General features: G+C 42.0%; 1 protein-coding gene across 8 annotated transcripts in view; it reads left to right on the top strand.

Annotated features, from left to right (window-relative positions):
• UBR2 (ubiquitin protein ligase E3 component n-recognin 2) overlaps positions 1 to 18912 on the top strand; it is a 119317-nt gene that overhangs the window by 19186 nt on the left and 81219 nt on the right. For all 8 annotated transcript variants that reach the window (XR_016234606.1, XR_011388680.2, XR_016234607.1 and 5 more), the window contains exons 3-4: positions 14557 to 14635; positions 16589 to 16702. Coding sequence is in view for 2 of the 8 variants with exons in the window: in XM_070074089.2 (XP_069930190.1) it covers positions 14557 to 14635; positions 16589 to 16702 (193 nt within the window). In the remaining 6 variants the exon portion in view is untranslated. The remainder of the gene's footprint in view (positions 1 to 14556; positions 14636 to 16588; positions 16703 to 18912) is intronic.

Raw genomic sequence — 18912 nt, 5'->3', positions numbered from 1 at the left:
GAGGATTTTACCATTTCATTTTGATTCCTCTCTTGGCATTTTTTTAGTGATTACTCTAGAAATTATAACATTCTTCAACTTGTCAGAGTAACGTAAAATACTTTTTTTCTTTTAATTCATATTTATTTTATACTGAGTTTATTCATGAGCTGTAAGTTTTTGCTTCTTTAGTTTCTTCTGGGATATCTTTTTCTTCTGTGCCACCTCCTCTTCTGGCTTAGGAGCAGTCTGTTCCTTCTCAGCGAGGATCATCTCAGTGTGGCACGGGGAGCTCACATACATGTTGATCCGACCGTGGGCTCTGTAGGTCCAGCAGCGCATCTTGGGGGCCTTGTTCACCTAGATGTGCTCAGTGACCAGAGAATCCACATCCAAACCCTTCAGCTCAGCAGTACCCTCTGCATTTTTAAGCATGTGCAGCAGAAACTCTGCACTTTTTTTGGGCCAACGACCCTGGGTCCAACCCCACTGCTTGGCCTGGGCACATTTACCAACTCCACCATTGTACTGACGGAATGGCACACACTGCTTCTTTAATGTGACGTCTTTCAGGTATTTGGTGGCTTTTCTGATATGCATACCCTTGATGGCCTGGGCAGTTTCTCGGGTGTTCTTAAAGTGGACACGAAGATTTGAGCCTCTTGATTTGCATGATTTTGTGGGGTTTTCTGGGTCAAGTGAGTAGCGAACCATTTTCGCAGGTCACCTAAGGCAGCTTACAGGAAAAGGAAGCCATAAAATACTTGAATCTTGGATGTTTAGTTGGGTTCATTCCTCTCATCCTGTTTCTTATCCTATATATTAATTGTAAATCTTACAGTGTAGTGTTAACAATTTTTGATTGTAGACCTGTGATTATTAAACTTTTTCTATGAATGTCCAAATAAAATATATTAGACTTTTTAGGCCAAATGTAATCTTTGTTGCACATTGTCTTCTTTTCTATAATTATTTAAAAATTTAAAATCCATTCTTAGCTTGCAGATTGTACCAAAAGAGGCTGTGGGCTATAGTTTTGCTCAGTCTTCATGTGAATACTAATTACAGTGTGGTGCTGGTTCCTTCAAGCCTGTTTGTTTGTTTGTTTGTTTAGACAGGTAGAGTTATAGACAGTGAAAGAGAGACAGAGAAAGGTCTTCCTTCCGTTGGTTCACCCCCCAAGTGGCTGCTACAGCCGGCGCTGCGCCGGTCCAAAGCCAGGAGCCGAGTGCTTCCTCCCGGTCTCCCATGCAGGTGCAGGGCCCAAGTACCTAGGCTATCCTCCACTGCCTTCCCAGGCCACAGCAGAGAGCTGGACTGGAAGAGCAGCAACTGGGACTAGTACCCGGCGCCACAACCGAGACTAAAACCCGGTGTGCTGGCGCTACAGGCGGAGGATTAGCCAAGTGAGCCACGGCACCGGCCTCAAGCCTACTTTTTAATTCTCTCAGTTTGTGTTTATCTGAACATACTTTTATTTTGCATTCATTTTGGGTTGTTTTGTTTTTTTTTTATTGTGGAGAAAACAATTTTTCCCTACACTTGTGTGTAATAGTGTTGACAACAGATGTGTGAATTTTTTCTTAACAAGCAGTTCTCCAACTTCTCGGATACCTAGTGGATATCCTACAATGTAATTCAGTCTGACTGTCTACCTGGAGTTAGTGTCAGACCCCATAGGCTAAGGGCTCAGTCTCACAGGACTACCCCCACTGCATAGTAACCCAGGGTGGGGGACATCCAGCCTGGGGCTATATGAGGCCTTGGTCTGACCCTGCCAAGGCAACTGCAGATGAGACTCAAAATTCAGTATGTCTGCATCAGGCTAATTTTTTAAGCTGATGATTTTGTTTGGCCTGCAAATGATGTTTATAAATATTCAAGTAACCCTTGGCTGAAAAAAAGGTTCCCCCTCCTGCACTAAGCTAAAGTAATAAGGTGACACCTATGCTGCTACTTTTTTCAAGAATTTATGATCATGAAATTGTTTACTATTTATTCATTTTGAAAGACATACTTATTTATTTGAAAGGCAAAGTTGTAGAGAAACAGAGGCAGAGAAAGAGAGGGCTTCCATCTGCTGGTTCACTCCCCAAGTAGCTGCAATGACTGGAGCTGAACTAATCCGAAGCCAGGAGCCAGGAGCTTCTTCTGGGTCTCCCATGTGGGTGCAGGGGCCCAAGGACGTGGGCCATCTTCTACTGCTTTCCCAGGCCATAGCAGAGAGCTGGATCGGAAGTGGAGCAGCCGGGACTCAAACTGGCGCCCATATTGGATGCTGGCACTGCAGGCGGTGGCTTTACCAGCCATGCCACAGCTCTGGCCCCCACCTGTGCTTGGGCCCCTGCCCCACGTTGAGCTTGATGAATTTGCTTGGGCAGCTTCCAGAACTCAAGGAAACACTTAAAAAAAAAAAAAAGATTTTTTTATTTATTTGAAAGTCAGAGTTACGCAGAGTGAGAAGGAGAGGCAGAGAGAGGGAGAGAGGCCTTCCACCCACTGGTTCACTCCCCAATTGGCCACAACGGCCAGAGCTACGCTGATCTGAAGCCAGGAGCTTCTTCCGGGTCTCTCATGAGGGTGTAGGGGCCCAAGGACTTGGGCCATCTTCTACTGCTTTCCCACGCCATAGCAGAGAGCTGGACTGGAAGCTGAGCAGCTGGGTCTCAAACCAGCACCCATATGGGATGCTGGCACTGCAGGCAGTGGCTTTTCCTGCTATGCCACAGTGCTAGCCCTGGAAACACTTTCTTAGAGTTACAGGTTGATTATAAAGGAGAGTATTAAAATATAAAGAATACAGTTGAAGAGCCATATGAAAGTGTTATATAGGACAAGGTGTCGCGGTAGGGGTATGGAGCTTCTGTGCCCTCAGTGGGCCTGCTGCTTCCTACTACCTCAGTGTGTTCTGCAACCTCAGTGTGTTTATCAAATCTCATCATTCAAGAGTTTTTAATGGAGCTTAATCTTATTCCCACCACAGATTTCAGCATGTGGAACTGGAAGTTCCAGCCCTATAATCGCTTGGTCTTTCTGGTAACTGGTCCCAATGGCATAAACTCCAGTCTCTCACTGTTAATTATGTTAGCTCTAGGTTTTTTATGGGTATTCTATATCAGGTTGAGGAAGTCCTCCTATATTCTTAATTTGCTGGAAGTGTTTATCATAAATGGGCATTGATTGCATTTTGCCAGGGGCTTTTTCTGTGTCTATTGATGTGATCATGTGACTTTCCCTTAGCTTATTGCTGTGATAAATTACATATTTTCACATTTTGCTAGGCTGGGATAAATCTCACTTGATCATAGCGTCTGATTCTTTTTATACATTGTTGGGTTCAGTTTGCTAATATTTTGTAATACAGAGATATTGGTGTGTAGTTTTCATATAATGACTGTCTGCTGTTGGCATCAGGGTGACGCTGGCCCAATGGAATGAGTTAGGACTTATTCCCTCTGCTTCTGTCTTCTGGAAGAGATTGTAGAGACTTGGTATAATACCTTCCCTAGACATTTCATAGAATTCACCAGTGAACCCATCTGAGTCTGGTACTTCATGTTGACTCTATTTCTTTAAAAAATGTAAGCTTGTTCAGATTGACCATTTGCACTCAATTGTTAAAGGATATTTTTCCTTATTGTTAACTCTGGATTAACAGATATTGTTGGGTATTTTTTTTTCTTTTTGACATTTAAAAAATCTCATTCCAGTGTGTTCTGACCTCTGTTGTTTCTGTTGACATTAGCTTTCATTAGCAAACCTGTGTTCTCTTGGATGAAATGTGTCGATTTCTTCTAGTTGCCTTAAAGATTTTTCTCTTTATCTCTGGATATTAGCAATTAAATTATCATATGTCTAAATATGTATTCTTTATTTTATTCTGGTTAATTCAACTTCTTGGATCTATAAGTTGCTGTCTTCCACCAAATTTGGGAAGCTTACTAATTCCTGTAATCCTTCTTCCACTACATATTTCCTATCCCTATGATTCTAATTACACAGTAATGTAATTGAGATACTTTGATTAGTATGATAGTATATGTATAAAACTTACATGTAAAAATAATGTAATTAAATGTGTAATGAATATATTTCTTTATAAAAAGTGCATGCTCAACACATTTAATAAAATAAATAAAAATAAAAGGTATATATAATCTAGAAAATTTGGAGATAAGTGTTTTAAACAAAGACCTGACATCTCAGGGATTCTTGGATGCTGTATGTATACTGGCTTTGGCCTACATATCTTTAATATTGCAGTTAGAACTGGTGCACTAACTATATATATTTGTCTTTCCTCTTAAATAGGCTCCTGTAGAACAGGTTTTAGCTTTATTTTCCTTTAAAATTATATAAAAATAAAGACAGTGGCTTAGATATCAAATCTACAAATATTATTGATGAGATAAACAAGGTCACTTAAAGTAGGAGGAGAAGCAGTAGGGGGAAAATGTAGGCAATTAATATGATACAGAAGAAAGCTAAAGTAGCAACTTTCATATCAGACAAGATAGAATTTAGATAGAAAACAAAGGATGCAAATAGACCTTATATGCTGTTACAAAAAGAAATTTTACATTGTTGAAAGGAGTAATAGGCAAAGAAGAAATGTCTGTCTTGAATATGCATGCACCTAACAGTATAGTCTCAACACATATCAAGTGATAACTAATAGAATTGCGCAGAGAAATAGAAAAGTCAGCAATTATAATTAGAGGCTTTAACATCTGCCTCACTTAAAATGATAGGTTAAGATAAATAGCAGAACTACCTAAGTCTTGAATCATATGACTAATAAACTTCTTTTTTTTTTTTTTTTTTTTTTTTTTTTTGACAGGCAGAGTGGACAGTGAGAGAGAGAGACAGAGAGAGAAAGGTCTTCCTTTGCCGTTGGTTCACCCTCCAATGGCCGCCGCTGCAGCCGGCGCACCGCGCTGATCCGATGGCAGGAGCCAGGATCCAGGTGCTTTTCCTGGTCTCCCATGGGGTGCAGGGCCCAAGCACCTGGGCCATCCTCCACTGCACTCCCTGGCCATAGCAGAGAGCTGGCCTGGAAGAGGGGCAACCGGGACAGAATCCGGCGCCCCAACCGGGACTAGAACCCGGTGTGCCGGCGCCGCAAGGTGGAGGATTAGCCTATTGAGCCACGGCGCCGGCTATAAACTTCTTTTTTTAAGATTTAAGATTTGAAAGGCAGAGTTACAGAGCGGCAGAGGCAGAGAAAGAGATCTTCCATCTGCTGGTTCACCCCCTAAGTGGCCACAACAGCCAAAGCTGGGCTGATCCAGAGCCAGGAGCTTCTTCTGGGTCTCCCACGTAGGTCAGGGGCCCAAGCACTTGGACCATCATCTACTGCTTTCCCAAGCCATAGCAGAGAACTGGATTGAAGTAGAGCAACCAGGAATTGAACCGGTGCCCATATAGGATGCTGGCACTATAGGCAGTGACTTTCCTGCTATGCCACAGCACTGGCCCAAGTAAACTTTCTATCAACTATCTGTAGCACTGGGTCCCAAGAGAATATGTGTTCTTTCAAGTACACAAACAAGTAATCTGTATGGTGCTGGTATAAGGATAGACATGCTGATCTGTGGAAATTGAGAAAATTAAACTTTTTTGTTTATGGCCAACTGGTTTTCAATGAGTACCAAGATAATTCAGATGGCAAATGGTGCTGGGACAGCTGGATACTCATGCTGAAAAGAAGGAAGAAGGAAGTTGGACCCCTACTTTATTCATATACATGGATTAGCTCAAAATGGATCACAGAACTAAAACTGTCAAACTCCTTGAAGAAAATATGTGTGTAAAAGTTTGTTGCCCAATTTATCCAATGACTTCTTAGATCTGTCATCAAAAGCACAAGCAACCATAGAGGGGGAAAATAGGTAAATTGGATTTCGTTAAAATTGTAAGAGGGTGTTTGGCCTAGCAGTTAAGACATTGGTTAGGATGCCTGTGTCCCACATGCAGTGCTTAGGTTCAATACCTGGCTCTGGCTCCTGATTCTAGCTTCCTGTTAATGCAGACTGTGGGAGACAATGGTGATAGCTCAAGTAATTGGGTTCCTACCACCCATGTGGGAGACCTGGATCAAATTTCTGGATACCAACTTTGGCCCCCCAGCTATTGCAGCATTTAGAGAGTGATCCAGCAGATGAATGTTCTTTGTCTCTGTCTGTCTCTCTGCTTCTCAAATAAATATTTTTAAAAGGTTTATTTTATGTATTTGAAAGGTATAGTGACAGAGGGAGAGACAGAGAAATCTTTCATCTGCTGGTTAACTCTTCAAATGACCACAAGGAACCAGAAACTTCAGGAGCCTGGATCTCCATCCAAGTTTCCCACATAAAAGCAGGGGTCCAAGAACTTGGGCCATCTTCTGCTGCTTTCCCAGGTGCCTTAGTAGACAGCTGGATTGGAAGCAGGGCAGCTGGGACTCAGACCAGTGCTCCAAATGGGATCCCAGCAACACGGGTGGCAGTGTGATCCACTGTGTCACAGGGGCCCCTCAAATAAACATTTTTTTTTTTTTTAATTTTAAAACATTTACACATCAGAGGACATTAAGAGAGTGAAAAGATAACCCTCAAATTGGGAGATCGTATTTGCAAATCATATATCTAATGATCAGGATATATAAGGAACTCCTAAGATGCAATAACAAAAAGACAACCCAATTGAAAATTGAGGAAATAATTTGAATAGACATTTCTCCAAAGAAGATGTCCAGGTAGCTGATAAATACAGCATTAGTCATTAGGAAAATATAAGTCAAAATCACAATACTATATCATACCTATTAGGACGGTTGTCATCAAAAAGGCAGGCAAGGGGCCGCCGCTGTGGCATAGTGGGTAAAGCCACCACCTACAGTGCCGGCATCCCGTATGGGCACTGGTTTACGTCCTGGCTGCTCCACTTCCAATGCAGCCCTCTGCTATGGCCTGGGAAAGCAGTAGAGGATGGCCCAACTGCTTGGATGCCTGCACCTGCATGGCTGACCCAAAAGTAGAAAGTAGCCCCTGGCTCCTGGTTTCAGATCGGCACAGCTCCTGCTGTTGCGGCCAATTGGAAAGTGAACCAGTGGATGGAAGATTCTCTCTCTCTCTCTCTCTCTCTCTCTCTCTCTCTACCTCTCTGCGTCTCTACCTCTCCTTCTCTATGTGTGTAACTCTGACTTTCAAATAAATAAATAAATCTTTAAAAAAAAAAAAAGGAAAAAAAAGGCATACAATGGCAAGTATTGACAAGGATGTAGACAAATTGAAGCCCTTCATACATTTTAATGTGACTGTGAAAATGGTACATCTGCCTTGATAAACAGTCTGACACCTTCTTAAAATATTAACCATAGAATTACCTTACAACCTGGGAATTCTGCTCCTAGGTATATGCCCCAAAGAATTGAAAACAAGTATTCAAACAAAACACTTGTGAAAGTTCATAATATAATTATTCATAATTGCCAAAAGTTGGAAATAACCCAGATGTCCATGAACTGAGGAATCAATAAACATTATCCAGACTCGGGAATATTATTCAGCCATAATAAGGAAGTACTGATTCATACTACAACATAGATGAACCTTGAGAACATAGTGCTAAGTGAAAGGAGCAATTACAAAAAATCATTTTTTTACATCATTTTGTAAAATATCCAGCGTATTTGTAGAGATGGAAAGTAGATTAATGGTTTCCAGGGAATTTATGCTAGTGGTACAGAGTACCTTCAAGGCGATGAAAATGTTCTTCTTTTAAAAAATATTGGCCGGCACCGCGGCTCACTAGGCTAATCCTCCGCCTAGCGGCGCCGGCACACCGGGTTCTAGTCCCGGTCGGGGTGCCGGATTCTGTCCCGGTTGCCCCTCTTCCAGGCCAGCCCTCTGCTGTGGCCAGGGAGTGCAGTGGAGGATGGCCCAGGTGCTTGGGCCCTGCACCCCATGGGAGACCAGGAAAAGCACCTGGCTCCTGGCTCCTGCCCATCGGATCAGCGCGGTGCGCCGGCCGCGGTGCGCCGGCCGCAGCGCGCCGGCCGCGGCGGCCATTGGAGGGTGAACCAACGGCAAAGGAAGACCTTTCTCTCTGTCTCTCTCTCTCACTGTCCACTCTGCCTGTCAAAAAAAAATAAAAAAAAAAAAAAATAAATAAATAAATAAAAAAAAAATATTGATTTATTTGAAAGAGTTACAGAGAGAGGGAGAGACAGAAAGATTTTCCATCCACTGGTTCATTCTCCAAATGGCCACAACATCCAGGGCTGAGCCAGGCTAAAGCCAGGATCAAGGAGCTTCATCTCCCACGTGAGTGCAGGGACCCAAGCACTTGAGCCATCTTCCACTGCTTTCTCAGGCACTTTAGCAGGAAGCTGGATTGGAAGTGGAGCAGCCAAGACTCAAACCAGCACCCATATGGGATGGTAGCCCTGCAGATGGTAGGTTAACCTGCTGTGCCACAGCACTGGCCTCAGTGAAAATATTCTGGAATTAGATAGTGGTGATTATTTTAGAACCTTTTGACTATACTAAGAACGACTAAGTATACACTTTGAAAGGATGACTTTTATAGTTACAAATTAAATCTCAATTTTTTAAAAAGTGTTATGTGTATTTGTCATTAAAGGAAACCTCAGTTAATTCTAGAGGCTCACAGTCACACAGACTACACTGTATTGTAATAGTTATACACTGTACTTAATGCAGTAAAATTATACATGAATTGCAAAAGCACAGATTAAATGAAACTTTATGTTTGGAAACTAATATTGCTAAATAACCTTTGGTAAAAGAAAATCATTAAAGAAATTCAGGGGTGAGGGGCGGCACCGTGGTGCAGTAGGTTAATTTCATTTTTTTCCACAAACTTTCTGAACTGCCCTCATGTGTTAATTTAATTGTACCAAAATAGGAAGTTCTGTTTAACAAAGAACCCTACATGCAAAATTAATGCATGGATGACAAATTCAGACACAATATTTCCAATGTTTAATATTGACAAGCAATTACTATCCTGTAGTTTCTATGAGGAATTTCTCCAAGTAAACGAGATAAGGACAGCAACTCCATTAAAATGTGCAAAAGATATATGTAGGCAATTAATAGGAAAGGAAACCCTGAGGAGCCAGTGCTGTGGCGTAGTAGCTAAGCCTAAGCCTCTGCCTGTGGCACCAGCATCCCATAGGGGCACCAGTTCGGGTCCTGGCCACTCCTCTTCCAATCCAGCTCTCTGCTATGGCATGGGAAAGCATTGGAAGATGATCCAAGTGCTTGGTCCCCTGCACCCACATGGGAGACCCAAAGGAAGTTCCTGGCTCCTAGCTTTGGATCGGCCCAGCTCCAGCTGTTGCAGCCATTTGGAGAGTGAACCAACATATGGAAGACCTTTCTCACTGCCTCCCCACCACCCCTGTAACTCTGCCTCTCAAAGAAATAAAAATAAAATCTTAAAAGGAGGCCGGTGACGTGGCTCAATAGGCTAATCCTCCACCTGCGGCACCAGCACCCCGGGGTCTAGTCCCGGTCTGTCCCAGTTGCTCATCTTCCAGTCCAGCTCTCTGCTGTGGCCCGGGAGTACAGTGGAGGATGGCCCAAGTCCTTGGGCTCTGCACCCACATGGGAGACCAGGAGAAGCCTCTGGCTCCTGGCTTCAGATCAGCGCGGTGCGCCACCAGCCACAGCGGCCATTGTGGGTGAACCAATGGGAAAAGGAAGACCTTTCTCTCTCTCTTTCTCACTATCCACTCTTCCTGTCAAAAAAAAAAAAAAAAAAAAATCTTAAAAGGAAACCCTGAAACAACAAGCATACGAATGGTTACTAAAATGTACTAGCTGTCAGAAAAATGCAAATTAAAACAGCAGTAAGATTATTTCATATGTATTAGGCTGGCAAGCATTAGGAAGCTGTATAATAGCAAATACCAGTGAGGACGCAGGCCCGTGAAAGCCTCTGTGCATTGCTGGGGAGTCATGTAGCCTCCCTGGACAGAATGAGGACCTTATATGTATATGGCTCCATCAAAGGAGGTACTTTTCTCTGAAGGGAGGAGAGAACTTCCACTTTGACTATGGCCTTGTCTAAATAAGATCCAAGCTGGTGAACTCAAGAGGCTTCCATAGCCTTGGAAGCTCATGACAAGAACCTCGGGTGATTACTGACATCAGAAATTAGAGTATCAATTGTTAAATCAACAACGGGAGTCACTGTGCACCTACTCCCCATGTAGGATCTCTGTCCTTAGTATGTTGTACTGTGTGAATTAACAGTAAAGCTACTACTCAAACAGTACTCTATACTTTGTGTGTCTGTGTGGTGCAGTCTGTTGAAATTTTTACTTAGTATATACTAAGTTGATCTTCTGTATATAAAGATAATTGAAAATGATTCTTGATGAAGAATGGGATGGGAGAGGGAGTGGGGGATGGGATGGTTGCAGGTGGAAGGAGGTTATGGGGAGAAAAGCCACTATAATTCAAAAGTTGTACTTTGGAAATTTATATTTATTAAATAAAAGTTGAAAAAAAATATGTATATGGCCCTGCATTTCTACTCTTGATTTTATATTCAAAGGAAGTCTCAAACAGATTAAGAGAACATTTACAAGGAAGTTCACAGCAGCATTATTTGTGCTAGATTGACACTGGGGATAATCCAAGCATCCAGTGCTAGGACATTAGAGAAAATATTGTGGATACAACATTCAATATAGAACACTTCCAACGTGAGATATATGAGCGGTATTCCCTGCATACAAGTAATAATCCAGCAAATATCAGTATCCTGTGATTCTGTTCAGTTCCAATACTATCTGCCTGAATATGGTATCAGCTCCCACAGGTTAGGGGCTCTGTTCCACAAAACTGTTCCCCAACTTCAGATGACAATGACCAGAGCATTGTCACTTCTGACCATCCACCTATAAATCATAGATTCCCATGGCTACCCACTCAGGTGTGATTGATTTGTTATTCATAAAACTCAGAGAACACTTAAATTTACCCATTTATTGTAAAGGGTATTACAACATATACATATGAACAGCCAGATAGAAGAGAAGAATAGAAATAGAGCAAGGTGTGTGGGAAAGGGCGTGGGACTTTTGCCCTCTCTTGGCATGCCTCCTTCCAGGAATCTCCATGTGTTGAACTGTGTGAAACTGAACCCAGTTTTTTTTTGGATTTTTATGGAAACTTCATTATATAGGCATACTTGAGTGCATCATTGGCCATTGCTGGTCAGCCGAACACTCACGTGGGGGAAAGTGGAAAGCCTGAAAGTTTCAAACCTTTAATCACATGGTTTATTCCTCTGGCAACCAACCAATGGCTGTCCAGGAGCCCCTAGCTGGCAGTTACTTCAATAGAACAAAAGGCTCTTTCATCACCCAGGAAATTTCAGGGGATTATCTGAATTGTCTGTTATCTGGAACTGGGGTCAAATACCAAATATTAGCAAAAGATTCTCCTACCATCTATATCTATAAGGGTCTTAGAAACCAGGGGTAGGATAAGTGGCAGGGACCTATATATATATTTCTTATTTTATTCTCCTCATCTCATTTCTTGGAATTATAAAGATTAAATTAAACTTCATAGGGGCCGGCACTGTGACATAGTAGTAGATTAAGCCTCTACCTGTGGCACCAGCAGCCCATATAAGCACCAGTTCACATCCTGGCTGCTCTTCTTCAAGTCCAGCTCTCTGCTATGGCCTGGGAAAGCAGTAGAAGATCGCCCAAGTGCTTGGGCCCCTGCACCGATGTGGGAAACCCAGAAGAAGCTCCCGGCTCCTGGCTTCAGATCAGCCCAGCTCTGGCCATTGCAGCTGTTTGGGGAGTGAGCCAGCAGATGGAAGACCTCTCTCTGTCTCTCCCTCTCTCTATTTGTAACTCTGCCCCTTAAATAAATAAATAAATCGTTAAAAAAAAAATGTACTCTGTAAATGTTTCTTATTGGCAGTGTGTTAAAAGCAAATGTGGGGCAGACTCATAGAATGGCGGAGGTCCTAAACAGCACTCTGGCCTCAGAATCAGCCCTAAAGGCATTTGGATCTGGCTGAAAAGCCCATGAGAGTATTTCAGGCATGGAAAGCCAAGACACTCTGGCAAAAAAAAAAAAAAAACCTAAATGAAAGATCTCTGTGAGTGAGATCTCAGTGGAAAGAACAGGTCTTCAAAGGAGGTAACTTTCTCTGAAGGGAGGAGAGAACTTCCACTTTGACTATGACCTTGTCTAAATAAGATAAGAGTCGGTGAACTCAAAAGGCTTCCATAGCCTTGGAAACTCATGACTGGAGCATAGGGAGATTACTGATGCCATAACAGGAGTGTCAATTTGTAAAGTCAACAACAGGAGTCACTGTGCACTTACTCCTCATGTAGGATCTCTGTCCTTAATGTGCTGTACATTGTGATTTAATGCTATAATGAGTACTCAAGCAGTATTTTTCACTTTGTGTTTCTATGTGGGTGCAAACTGTTGAAATCTTTACTTAATGTATACTAAACTGATATTCTGTATATAAAGAGAATAGAAAATAAATCTTGATATGAATGGAAGGGGAGAGAGAGCGGGAAAGGAGAGCGTTGCGGGTGGGAGGGAAGTCATTGGGGGGGGGGGAGCCATTGTAATCCATAAGCTGTACTTTGGAAATATATATGCATTAAATAAAAAAAAAAACATATAGAGAGGAAAAAAAAAAAAAAAAAGCAAATGTGGGGCCGGCTCCATGGCTCACTTGGTTAATCCTCCACCTGCGGCACTGGCATCCCATATGGACACCAGGTTCTAGTCCCGGTTGCTCCTCTTGCAGTCTAGCTCTCTGCTGTGGCCGGGGAGGGCAGTGGAGGGTGGCCCAGGTGTTTGGGCCTCTGCCCCGCATGGGAGACCAGGAAGAAGTACCTGGCTCCTGGCTTAAGATCAGTGCAGCGCCGGCCGTGGCAGCCATTTGGAGAATGAACCAACAGAGGGAAGACCTTTCTCTCTGTCTCTCTCTCTCACTGTCTATAGCTCTACTTGTCAGATTAAAAAAAAAAAAAAAGCAAATGTGACAACTCAGGATACTGCTGCCAACCCATGCATTTTGTGGCTGTATGAATAGCAACGTAATGAGGAGATCCATGGCAGTCTGTATTCTGCATGTGTAGAAGGTTTAATTTTTTTCTTTTAGTTAAATGTAAATAGAAATATAGGTTCTAATGTTGTTTTCTTGTACTGCAGTTGACTTCTTGCTTGTCTGATGGTACATATAGATCACTGTGGAAGCCTTTGGTCTCAAAGGGAGGACATTGTCTGAAATCCCAAGATATGAATTTAAACAAAATGTACATTTGAATCTTAATATATAATGTGATTTCCTCAAGTGTTTGGGAAAATTTATCACTAAATTACTAGTTGGTTGCATTTTAGTATGATATGCTTTGTCTTTTTATTTTTAAAATTTATTTTTATTTATTTTGAAAGAGTTACAGAGAGAGTCTTCCATCCGCTGGTTCACTCCCCAAATGGCTGCAACGGCCAGTGCTGGGCCAGGCCAAAGCAGGAGCTTCATCTAGGTTTCCCACATGGGTGCAAAGTCCCAAGCTCTTGGACTGTTCACCACTTTTCCAGGTGCATTAACAAGGTGCTGGATGGGGAGTGGAGTAGCCGGGACTCAAATCGGTGGCCATATGGGATACTGGCACTGCAGGTGTTGGCTTAACCCAGTATGCCACAGCACTGGCCTCAAAAGACATGCTTTGAAAGAATCCTTCATACATATCTAGTATGAGAAGCAAGTTTTTTTTGTTTGTTTGTTTGTTTGTTTTTTAATTTGACAGGCAGAGTTAGAGAGACAGAGAGAAAGATCTTCCTTCCGTTAGCTCACTCCCCAAATGGCCACCATGGTGCTTCTTCCTGGTCTCCTATGCGGGGCAGGGGCCCAAGCACTTGGGCCATCCTCCACTGTCTTCCTGGGCCACAGCAGAGAGCTGGACTGAAGAGGAGCAGCTGGACTAGAACCCAGCACCCATATGGGATGCTGGCACCGCAGGTGGTAGATTAACCAAGTGAGCCATGGCGCTGGCCCCGAGAAACAAATTCTTAAACTTATTGATCAGGGATCTGACAGGTCATTGGGGATGATATTTCCTTTCTTAAAATACTAAGAAACTGGGGCTGGTCCTGTGGCGTGGCAGGTAAAGTCACCACTTGCAGTGCCAGCATCCCATATGGGCACCAGTTCAAGTCCTGTCTGCTCCACTTCCGATCCGGCTCTCTGCTATGACCTGGGAAAGCAGTAGAAGACGGCCCAAGTCCTTGGGCCCCTGCACCCATGTGGAAGAAGAAGCTCCTGGCTCCTGGCTTTGGATTGGCCCAGCTCCTGCCGTTGTGGCCATTTGGGGAGTGAACCAGCAGATGGAATACCTCTGTCTCCCTCTGCCTCTCTCTAACTCTGCCTTTCAAATAAATAAATAAATCTTTAAAAATAATACTAAAGCACTTCACTATTTTGACTCTTCTAGGATAGCTTCCAACTAAAAATATTCCATTGTGGAATTAATAGCTATTTTATGATGCTTTTTTTTTTTTTATTTTACAGAGACTGTGCAGTTGATCCAACTTGTGTTTTATGCATGGAGTGCTTTTTGGGAAGTATTCACAGAGACCATCGATACAGGGTCAGTATTGTCCAAATAATCATACCTAGAATTGAATTGTATACTAGATACTTTTTCTTTCTTCTTAAAACCCAATGATTTACTACTAAAGTGGGGGTAGGGGAATAGCAGTGTGTTATTTAAAAACTGCCATACATTATAGGAATGAATTTTGTGTCTACACTTTTTGGAACACATGCTTCCAAAAAGACAATGCAGATATCAGCTCTTCTATATTGGTTTTCAGTTAGTTTGATTTTTTTCCTATTTTTAGATATTTTTAAGGAGTCCATCTGCTGCAGTGTAGGAGAGGACCCAACAACAGTGCATAAGACCTTCTAATTTTATTACTTTTTCACTGCTGTAATACAGTAAATACTTTTCTGAAAATCAAGTATGTTTCTTTGTAAGTCAGGCAAGTTATTGTTAAGCCTCTCTTTGTTCCTCTGCTGGAAATCAAAGACAAACCATGAAGATTCAAAGGTTAGAGAACTGTCGTTAGATTGAACTTTTCACCTTACTCATAGAATGGTAGAGGAGGAATATCTCAATCTTATTCTTAATTCAGAACCCTGCTGATCAGGACTTTTCCTCCTGTTTTTATTCGTTCTACCAAAGGGTTGATAATAATTAACTAAAATGGCCATAAAATCAGGCTCCTTATATTCTGGTATGTTCTTTTTATTCTTGTAAGACAATTCAGATTTCCTTTCAGCTGTACCATCTGTGTTTGGTATTTGTCACAGTACCTAAACTATAAGGGTGGGTTGTAATTTTCCAAGTGACTCTCTACCTGTGATTCTTGCAGTGTATCTTTGTATACCTGTAAATAACTCACTTGTAGGGTTACGTTAATTCAATTGTGATCTACAATACTCAGATATTTACTGTGGGCAGAATATAATAGAGCTCATTGTAAAATTTACTATATCTAACACCCATTCCTGAACTCCCTCACGGTATTTTAAGGAAAGCAGAATTTCTGGTTTGCCAGTTATTACTAACAGGTTCCATCTTGCCAGATTTCTTGAATCATTGCCCTGTCTTAAGAAAGAGTGAATAATTCTTGAACCCTGCAGGTGGTGAAAAGATTATGCTCAGGCAGTCCACTTTTGTACTTCCTGAGTCCTTACCGCCTGTCCTTTTAATGAGTAGCTTTTTTTTTTTTTTTTAAGATGTATTTCTTTGCAAGTCAGCATTACACAGAGGGAGAGGGAGCGGGAGGGAGAGAGAGAGAGAGGTCTTCGATCTGCTGGTTCACTCCCCAGATGGCTGCAACAGCCCGGAGCTGAGCCGATCAGAAGCCAGGAGCCAGGAGCAGGGTGCAGGGGCCCAAAGATTTGGGCCATCTTCCACTGCTTTCCCAGGACACAGGAGGGAGCTGGATCGGAAGTGGAGCAGTCGGGACTTGAACCAGCACCCATGTGGGATGCCTGCACTGTAGGTGGCGGATTTACCCACTATACCACAATGCTGGCCCCAACGAGTAGCTTTTTAGAGAAAAAAAATAAACTATTTCTGTAGTCTTTGTTGGTCACTTTCTCTAAGACAGTTACACCACTCTTACTAGACTCTTCTATGGGACAACAGCTGTATGAATTTTTATAACCTCTAAATATGATTTCATCACAATCTGGTTACAGAGAGAACAGCATTATACCAAGGTAGCCAACACCCAGCAGGAAAACCTTCAGATCCTCCTAATTCTCCCGATTAAGGAAGTCATATAGGCAGATACATCCTCTTTTAAATATCTGCAGTTTACTCAATGCTGCTAAATAGTTTATTTTGTTTTAAACTCACCTAGAATAGCTTATAGGCTTATTTAAAATAAACTGAAGCATTGAGAAATTTGATGTTTAATTTTATCCACTTCAGCAACATTATTTCCTTACTTGATTATTTATTATCTGATAGGCCTCAGTATTTACTGACAAGATACTTACAGTTTGTGTGTTTTTTTTTTTCCCCAAGATGACAACATCAGGAGGTGGAGGCTTCTGTGACTGTGGTGATATTGAAGCTTGGAAAGAGGGTCCTTACTGCCAAAAACATGACCTTAACACCTCTGAAAATGAGGAAGAAGAGGTAAAAACGTTCCTACAAAGTCCTCTCAGGAAAAATTGTTTCAACCATGAGTTCTCAATATTTCCAGAAACAGGAATTAGTTTACAGTGTGAACAAAGGATATGAAAATAGTCATTCTCTTCGCATTCTGTGGGTGCCGTACTGTTGCTAGTGGTACACGTTTGAAATTCTGTCAACATTTGCTTTGTTGACTTTATCCTCATGCATTAATGGAGTGGCAGAATAAAACTTCCAAAATTTGCCATTTAATTCCTGTGTAAGGGTTTAATTAAAAGAAATGAAGTCTACAAGTATCAGACTGTAAAATATTTAAGGATAACATTTTTTTTAGCATACCTGGTCCCACTCAATAAATTCATACATATTTTTAGACTTTTTTTTTTTTTTCAAGATTTATTTTTATTTATTTGAAAGAGTTAGAGAGGGAAAGACAGAGAGAGAGAGATACTCCATCCGCTGGTTCACTCCCTAAATGGCTGCAACAGCCAGGGCTGGGCCAGACCAAAGCCAGGAGCCAGGAACCTCTTCTGGGTTTCCCACATGGGTGAAGGGACCCAAGGACTTGGACCATCTTCTGCTGTTTTCTCTGGTACATTAGCAGGGAGCTGGATTGGAAGTGGAGCAGCCGGGACTCGAACTAGGATGGGATGCAGGTGTCCCAGGCAGCAGTTTTACCTACTACACACTGGCCCCTATTTTTAGGCTTTCTACAGTATGTGCTCGAGATGGAAGAGAGTTATATATTTCGAATGTAGTTTTTAGTCTGTCCTAGAATTATTTTTATAGAAAATAATTTTTTTGTTGATGTTATACTTCATCCTCCATCTTAGAACAAAACTTGGGAAATTTTGATATTACTCTCCTCTTAGGGATATTATTCAAGAATTCCGCAGATTTTCTCAGCCCTGTTGAGGGCATTTCTCTTCATTGTATAGGCTGAGGGTCAGCCAACTATAACCCCACAGTCTAAATCTTGTCTGCAACCTGTTTCTGTCTGGTGCCACTACCACAAGTTAAGAGTGTTGTTTTCTGTTTTTAAATACTTAGAAAAAAAATCAACAGAGTAGTTTTGCTTTGTTTTGTTTTGTTTTTTTTGAGACAGGGCAGCCTTCTATCCACTGGTTTTGGTTTACTCCTCTTGACTGCAGTTTATTTTCCTCTTACCTGCTTTGTACATTTATTTTTAAAATATCACTCTATTATAGGAGTCATATTCTTAAGTGACTGTAATTCTTTTTGGAATGAAATTTAGTTAAGCAGCAAATATCAACTAAATGAACAACCTTAGTGAAGATTTTGTAATATGAAATTTTCACTTATAAATACTGTTCCCATCTCATTCGAATGCAGATCAGCAGTTATTAACAGTTAGGTATTATGCTTAGTAATTTATATGGCATAATGTACCTCACTTAATTCTCAAAACAGCCTCAATTGGTAGATACTGCTATTACCAATATTTAACAGATGCAGAAGAGTGAATCTCAGAAAGATTAACAGCCTTGCCCAGGGGCTGGCATTGTGTCATAGCCAGTAAAGCTAGTACTTTCAACGCCAGCATCCCATGTGGGTGCTGGTTCAAGTCCCAGCTACTGCAGCAGAAGATGGCCCAAATATTTGGGCCCCTGCCACCCACATGAGAGACCCAGATGGAGCTCCAGGCTCCTGGCTTCAACCTGGCCCAGCTCTGGCCATTGCCACCATTTGTGGGATGAGCCAATTGAACCAACAGATGGAAGATCTTTTTCTCCCTCATCTCTCCTTAGCTTTCTCTGTCACTTTGCTTTTCAATCTTTAAAAAAAAAAAATCCCAATAACAGATAGAAATGCTATTATTAAAGAACATGTGCTTTATAAGTTGATATGTGTATTATGTAACACTTATTAGAAAATCAGTTCATGAGGAGCCGGTGCTGTGGCATAGCAAGTAAAGCCACTGCATGCAATGCCAGCATCCCATATGGATGCAGGTTCGAGTCCCGGCTGCTCCACTTCTAATCCAGCTTTCTGCTGTGACCTGGAAAGCAGAAGATGACCAAGTGCTTGGGCCCCTGCACCCACATAGGAGACCCAGAAGAAGCTCCCTGCTCCTGGCTTTGGATAAACCCACCTGCAGCTGTTGGAGCCATTTTGGGGAGTAAACCAGCTGATGGGAGATCAATCTCTCTCTCTCTTTGCCTCTGTCTCTATAACTCTGCCTTTCAAATAAA

This window comes from Oryctolagus cuniculus, chromosome 5, assembly GCF_051225735.1.
Source record: "Oryctolagus cuniculus isolate XC-2025 breed Fujian yellow rabbit chromosome 5, ASM5122573v1, whole genome shotgun sequence".
Lineage (NCBI taxonomy): Eukaryota > Metazoa > Chordata > Mammalia > Lagomorpha > Leporidae > Oryctolagus > Oryctolagus cuniculus.
The sequence above is the reverse complement of the archived record's forward strand: the minus strand, read 5'-3'. Positions and strand labels throughout refer to the sequence as shown.